This window comes from Elephas maximus, chromosome 7, assembly GCF_024166365.1.
Source record: "Elephas maximus indicus isolate mEleMax1 chromosome 7, mEleMax1 primary haplotype, whole genome shotgun sequence".
In the NCBI taxonomy this organism is placed as follows: domain Eukaryota; kingdom Metazoa; phylum Chordata; class Mammalia; order Proboscidea; family Elephantidae; genus Elephas; species Elephas maximus.
This window is the reverse complement of record NC_064825.1, coordinates 59,910,651-59,918,346: the sequence shown is the minus strand read 5'-3', so window position 1 is coordinate 59,918,346 and position 7,696 is coordinate 59,910,651. Positions and strand designations below refer to the sequence as shown.

The following is a 7,696-nucleotide window of genomic DNA, read 5'->3' as shown; positions in this document are numbered from 1 at the left end:
TCAGTAGATCATTCTCCACACAACCCTGTCCTCACAACATAGAAAGCCCTACCTGACATTCTCTTGTACCACCTGGCACAGCTGAAACCCAAAGACTGGCGAGTCCCTGGCGGAGCTGCATTTGTGGCCTACGGTGAATCTGATTCAGAGATGACATCAGATTCTCCTCTCCACAGACCCCATAACACCTTCCCTGGCCCAAGCCTGCAGACCTCCTTTTAAGGTATATTGAAGTTGCTGGGACAAAACCCCCAGAGTTCTCATCTCCAACTGTCCGCACCCATGGTGTTTTACTTTACTAGACTCCATCTTCCACCCTACACTGTGTAGTACTGTACAGAGAAGGAGGCTGGATTCTGCCAGCACCAATAATGGCATAGTAGGATAGCGCCAGGAGAGTGGTCCTGGGAACTATTCCCCCCTTGGAATCAGCCTTGAACACAGGGAATTCCAGACCCCAGGCTCCTGGGCTGGGCCAGGGAAAAAAGAAAGGAACAGATGTATCTTCTTTGGTCCATTAAACTAGATCAAATCTCTTAAAACCAAAAAACCAAACGTGTTGCTGTCGAGTTGATTCCGACTTACGGTGACCCATGTGTTACAGAGTAGAACTGCTCTATAGGGTTTTCTTGGCTGTAATCTTTAAGGAAGCAAATTCTCAGCATTGCTGGGTGGGTTAGAGCCACTGACGTTTTGGTTTAGTCGACTGCAAACCATTCGGCCACCTAGGGACCTCTCCAAACCCCTTGTTGTTGTTGTTGTGTGCCTTAGAGGCCACAAATTTGAGAACACATACTCTGGTGCGAGACGCGATGGCCAGCATGTGTGTGCAAGTATATGTATGAAAGCAGTGGGATGCGTGAACATGCTTTGCCTTGGCTCTGTCCTGATTCTCAGTGTATCAGGTACTCCGGACCCTTTGAAGCCAAGCCCCCAGCTATATACAGCTCATGCTCCTGGCCCCTGTAACTCTGAATTCAGACAGAATGCACCCTGGCCCATCATCAGCTTTTCTTCCTCTAACCCCCCCAGCCCCATAAATGCTTAGCGAGGAGGCAAATACTTTATTAAAGTGCAACTTTCAGGGTACACTTGTGAACTGCCCGTACTAAGGGGCCTTTAAAGGACATCTTGGACTAGAGGGCCCTAGGTGTGCTTTTATTGTTCACAAGTGCATACACACCTGTGGAAGACATCTGTGTGTCTATTGGTGTATGTGTGTTTAGGTGTGCATGGCTGAATGTGAATATGTTATGTGGGTGTAAGGCTTATCTATGCTTGTGAGAAAGCAGTTGTGTTCTTAGAATGGGAACTCCAGAGCACTTTTATATGGAACGTACAGTCTTGTGGCCTATATGTGTGTATGTGTGCAAATGCGCATGTGTATATGTGTTGGTGAATGGGGACTGAATGTGTGCTATACGCCTACATTTCTGGCTGGGCACCTACAGATCCAATTCACTCCCATTTCTGTGACCTAGCAGGCAGTATGTTGGACTCTCTGCAGACAGGCTTTCCTACAACTCTGCATTCACCTGGAGGTGAGGGTCTTGGGGAGTGGGGGGAGGTTACTCCAGGCCTGAGGGTCCCTCTTGGCCAGCCCTTCCCTCCCCACTCTGGGAAGTCCCCTCACCAGGCTCCCCCTCATCATCGGCATCAGCCAGGCCCTCCGGCATTGGCCACTCACGAGTCTGCCACTCCAGCCGTTCTACGCGGTAAGCAATTTTGAGTGCGCTGGACTCCAGCTCAGCCAGGAGGCGAGCGAACTTGGTCTGCAGGTCATCAAGCTGCTGGTCCAGGCTTCGAAGCCGAGACTCTGTGGCCTCCTGCAGGGCGATCTCAGCTGCCTCGGCATTCACATCCAGCTTGTTCATCTTGAGCAGGATCTCCCGGCCCTTCTCTTCCATGACGGTCTGGGCCTGAGGATACTCGCTCAGCACCTCCCGCAGGTCCTCCTTGCTTAGACAGAACAGGTCTGAATAACCCAGACTCTTGATGTTGGCTGTGCGACGGTTCCCAGACATGTTCCCTGTGGTCCACAGACAGACAGATGGGAGGATAGTTAGTGGGGAGCAAAGGGTGGCATTTCACTCCTGAACCAGGACCCCCAACTCCAGTTTGACCTCTTTTCCTCCCTGATTAATTCTTGCATTCAGTATTGGATTGGGGGCCAGGCTTTGTGCTGGGCATCAGCAACCTGCCTCTAAGAATTCATAGTCTAGAGGAGATAGACATTTAAACAGAGAGTTGCATAACAGTATGGCTGGTGCAGTGTAGACATATGAATAGAGTACTATGAGGAAGCAGGTAAAGAGCCTCTAACAAGGTGGAAAGCAGGGAACTTAGGGAAGGCTTCCTGGGATGCCTGAACTGAGAAGGAAATTAGGGGAAGAGGAGGAGGGGAAAGTGGGGAGGATCATCTAGGCAGAGGGAGGAGTATGAGCAGAGGAATGGTTGCAGAAAACAGTAAGCAGTTCAGAGTGGCTGAAGTGGAGGGTGTGAGAAGAGTAGAGAGAGGAGAGGGCCAGGCCAAGCTGGTTCTTGAAGCCATGGCAGAGTTCAGACTTTATGTTGAAGGCAGTGGGAAACTATTGAGCTATTTAGCAGGGGAGCTATATGGTATGAGGTATGTTTTAGAAAGATGTTAGGAGATGGCAAGATAGGTGAGGCCAAATGCTGCGGTCTCATTGTTAGAAAGGACCTTAGAAAGGGGGAAGGAGAGCTACTGCTTATTGAGCACTTCCCATGTGCCAGGCACTGTGCTGGCTGCCTCACCCATAAAACACACAAAAAAACCAAACCCAGTGCCATCGAGTTGGTTCTGACTCATAGAGACCCTATAGGACAGAGTAGAGCTGCCCCCCTGGAGCTTCCAAGGAGCGCCTGGTGGATTCGAACTGCTGACCCTTTGGTTAGCAGCCATAGCACTTAACCACTATGCCAACAGGGTTTCCATATAGCTCATTTAATCCTCACAAAGATGTTTTCAACATCATCCCCATTGGGGAAGTGAGGAAACTGAAGTCTTAAAAAGCGAAGCGAATTTTCTGAGGTCCAGTAGACTGCAGCCAACTACATGCAGCTTGTGGAGCTTGAGGGGGTCCTTGGAGGACGGATGTGTGGCCTTCTGAAACACTAAAAGGTGGAGCCTTCAGGCTGAGAGAGGCCTGGAACATCTGCCAGTCTACAGCACATCCAGCCTCCATCTGAACATCAACGAGGGTGAGTGCATCCCCTTTCCAGGGAGTGAGGTTTTTTTTTCAAGTCTGTAATCAAGCATAACAACTTCTACTGCGTATGACCAATGAGAAGAATGAAAGAATAATGAATAAATAAATAAATAATAATGAAAAATGGGGCCAGCCCAGAGTTGATGTTAAGTAAGAGGGAATTCCTTCTAGCCTTCTTTCCTTTCCACTTGGCTGTGAGAAAGCTGTTCCTTGTCTCGATCTCAAGTGTGTGTTCCTTATTACATGTGTAGACTTCCAAGTTACCTAACTTTTCTCTGTGCTTCGATTTCCTTATTTTTAAAATAGGGATAAAAATAAAACCTACCTTACACGGTCATGAGAATTTAATGAGCTGATACATGTGAAACACTTAGAACAGGGTAGTAAGCATGCCATATATATATCAACTATTATTATTATGGAGCCCCTGGGTAGCACAAATGGTTGAGCACTCGACTACTAGCCAAAAGGTTAGTAGTTTGAACCAACCAAGAAGCACCTTGGAAGATAGGTCTGGCGATCGGCTTCTGAAAGGTCCCAACCTTGAAAACCCTGTGCAGCCATTCTACTCTACACACATGGGACCACCATGAGTTGGAATTGACTTAATGGCAATTAGCAACACTATTATTATTATTATCTCTGTCACTTTCCACTGGTCTGCTTGTGTCTTGGATTAATACCCACAGAGCATGTCTCCTTCCTCTCTTAAAGATCCGCTCTGCTCACTGACTTTGGCTCAGCTTCTTCTCAGGAAACAGACCCTCCATGTCCACCTTCTTTCTATCCCGAGCCCTCTAATGACTTAGGCATGGGCACATGGGCTAGGTTGCCTTCATCCATTAGCCCTGAAGTACTATCCCAGCACGGGGTTCTGGTGTTCTCACCCCTCTCCCCCAGCCCTACCCTCAGAACAAATGCTAGGGTGCCTACCTTTGATGTTGATGATGCTGATCTCCCCAAAGTAGAGCCCTGCACCAAGCACGGCATACTGTGTGACGCCATCGTCTGCCACCACAGCCAGTTTACCCTCACGGATGATGTACATCTCTCGGCCAATGTCTCCCTTACGGCAGACATACTCGCCTGGGGAGTAGGTCTGGGGCTGCAGCTTCAACACCAGCTCCTCCAGCAGGCTGGCCTCACAGTTCTGGAAGATCTGCACCCGACTCAGAGTGGACAGGTGTACGGACACAGCTACTTCTGCCCGCAGCCGCTCCGGCAAGTGCTGTAAGATGGCTACCTCGTTGGTCATCTTCTTGTTGATCTGCAGGTGCTGGTACCTGGGGGCAAGAGCAGTGTGGCTGATGAATATCTTCAGCCCACAATCTCCTTTCCTGGTCACAAATGTGTATGATCTCTTCTCTCTCCCATAGGGCATGGAATTCTCCACCACTTGACAATGGATGAGACACCCTTTACCTCCTGTCAGGCCCTACCCCACCCATCAGTGACAGGACTTGTACAACCCCATTGATTGCTACTTCAATCACCAAACTCTCTTCCCTTCTAGGGCCCCTCTGCTATAGCCAATTATGTGATACTTTCAGTTTTTGGGCCCACAATGTTCTACCATGACATAGCCAATCATCTTTTTGTTGGCCGTTTTTGGGGGATATTGTTCTCTTCCTTTCCCTTTCTGGGCCCTACCAGGCAGTGGCAGTTCTCCACTCCCTGGTCTCCATGTTAATCTTGAAGATACCCTCTGTGTGGGGGGCTGTCTCTCCAGGGCTCTGGTGCATGAGTGCCTCTCCCTATCAGTCTCTTATACACCCTCTCCGCTACTCCAGGTCCCCTTAGTGGAGAACATTCTTTTCTAAGCCCTGCCCAGTGAATCCAACACCTTGACTGCCCTCCCTAGCCCACCATGCAGTAAGAACCCAGCCACCTCACTTTGGTTCTACCACGTACACCCTTTCCAGTCCAGGTCTGGGACCCCAGCGCCCTCACCAGTCAATAACTCGTCGCTCCAGCCGACGATTGACATGCTGCAGTTTCATGTACTTCTTGACTAGCGCGTGGTCTGGGTAGAAAGCTGCGTCTGCAGTGTTCATGTTGTAGATAACGGAGCTCATGCTACCCATGATGGTGGCAAAGCCCATGACGGCCAGCAGGAAGTCACCTACCATGAAGAGGTACTCCTCCTCTCTGTCTGGTAGTGGTGTGTCACCCACAGTAGTCAGGATCAGCGTAGAGAAGTAAAAGCTGTAGAGGTACTGGCGCCGCAGGCGTTCAAAGCCAGGCTGCACAGGGTCTGGGTACACCCATGCGTCACGCCCAAAGCCCAGGTACCTGGACAGGGCAAAGTACAGACAGCTGTTCCAATGGATGACTACAAAAATGTAAATCATCAATTTGGCAATGCGAAAAGCATTTGGGTAAGCCGTGCGGGTCTCTATGCGGTCGAAGGCCTCAGAGAGGCGAGACACACGCAGAAAACGGTTCAGCCTCAGCATGGGTATGTGCGGGCCCAGCCGCAAGTAGGCCAAGTCTGTGGGCATCAGGGAAGCCAGGTCCAACATGAAGCTCCATGTGCGAATATAGCGGCTGGAGATCCTACCCTTGTCCACCACCAGGATGCCCTGTTCCAAGAATCCTAGAGGGGAGAAGGGGAGGACAGGCCAGGATCGGCCACAGAATGGGGTCAACAGTAGGTATCGGTCAGAGCACCTTCCTGCTATAGTAACTGAGGGTGACAGTAGCAGGCCAGTGAAGGAAAGGAAGACAGTGGAAGGGGGGTCCTGAGGTGATCTTGGGGGTGTTGTCAAGCATAGAGGCCTGTGGTAGTACTGTAAGGAAAGGGGTCACTCTCTTGTTACTAAGAGGTTAAAGTGGAAGGGAACACAGAACAAAGGGTTAGCCCTTGGATCACTGACCCGTGTGGAAGCGCACCACTATGTCCAGTAGGTAGAGCAGGTCACTTGTATAGTCCAGCACGAACCAGGCCGCCAGATAACCGTGCTGCAAGTCAGGAAAGCAGGCCCTGGAGGGCGGGGACAGAGGGATTGGCTAGGGCACCCTCTTTGTGGGAGGCAGAGACTGTCTCCCCTGGCCCCTCAGCGCTTTGCCTTGGACAGCGGCTCCCACCAGCCCCCATCCCTCCTTTGGCCTGCCCTTCTTTCAGGCCTTGCTCTCTTCTGCTCCCTAGGATCCTTAAGGCCCTCCCTTAGTGCTCCCGCCAAACCTGCACACCACGATGATGAGGTTGTACATCACTGGGAAGACCATCGTGTTCAGCCACCAGTAGTAGTAATCCCCGGATGGGTCCAGGACAGGCAGCGACTTCCTGTGGTGGCAGGAGGGGAGGTCGTGCTTCATTTATTCACCAGACATTCAATGCTGTAGTTGTGACTGGGGGAGCCAAGAGGAATCAGGCCCTACCATCTAGTGAGGCAGACAGACCCAACACAGGGGGCCAGGATCTCTCACCTGGCCTTGGACAGGGCAGGGGGGTTAGACTCTCTTGTCTTCACTTTGTTGTCCTGACTCATGGTTCTGTGGCCTGGCGCTGGCGTGTGAGATATCCAGGGCCACTACCTGTAGGCAGCTTCCGGAGGTGGAGGTTAGTGCCTGACAACCTGGAAAAGGCTGCCCTCAGCTCCAGCTTCAACTTCTCTTGTCTTTGGCTTTTGAAGCTCTTAGCAACACAACCAGCGCCAGCTACAGAAGAGGTGGAGGCTGTGTGGCTTCAGCACCCCGCCCTGTCTCCCAGGGCTTAGGCTGACACCTGCCTAGCTAAACAGCTCTAATGAGGTCCCTGAAGAAGGTTGGCTGAGTGGTGCTTGCCTCACAGGGAAGGCTGGGCCTTGTTTCTGCTAGATATACCACTCATCCCTTCTTCTTCTGTCCCCCACCCCAAAGCTGAGCTACATGGGAGCCCTCTAAGTCAGGAGACCTGAGTTTAAGTGTAGGCTTAGACAATCACTCTGTTACCTTATGCAAGTTCCCTGCTTAGGCCTCATTATTTACTCATTTAACAACTATTTATCTCTGTGTCGGGTGCTGAACTAGTCTTCAGGGGCAAGATGCCTCTCACATCAGATGTAAGCTCTACCTGTTTTCTTCATCTCTGTCCTTATCTATGGAAACCCTGGTGGCGTAGTGGTTAAGAGCTATGGCTGCGAACCAAAAGGTTGGTAGTTCAAATCCACCAGGTTCTCCTTGGAAACGCTATGGGGTAGTTCTCCTCCATCCTGTAGGGTTGCTATGAGTCGGGATCGACTCGACAGCAGTAGGTGGGTTTTATCCTTATCTACGTCCACACGCATCCTTACTCCGTCCTGCTGATCCCAGGATGAGAGAGTAATTCAACAGTGTCTTTGTCTCCATTCCCTTCCGGTTACCTCTAGTTCCTGAGTCCACCAGGTATTCCTCTGGATCCTCAACTTCTTTCACCATTTCCCTTTCTGTGAAATGCTTAAATCCCTCCCATACCAAAACAAACAAAAACCCTAAAAATTCTCCCT

General features: G+C 50.6%; 1 protein-coding gene across 1 annotated transcript; it reads right to left on the bottom strand.

Moving 5' to 3' along the window:
* Positions 1–1,568: 1,568 nt before the first annotated feature.
* CNGA4 (cyclic nucleotide gated channel subunit alpha 4) lies at positions 1,569–6,721 on the bottom strand. Its single transcript, XM_049890684.1, has 6 exons — positions 6,660–6,721; positions 6,415–6,516; positions 6,107–6,213; positions 5,181–5,826; positions 4,164–4,513; positions 1,569–2,029 (listed from the first exon to the last, which is right to left on the bottom strand). Exons 1-6 carry the CDS (start codon positions 6,719–6,721, stop codon positions 1,569–1,571), a joined length of 1,728 nt encoding a protein of 575 aa, XP_049746641.1.
* Positions 6,722–7,696: the final 975 nt, after the last annotated feature.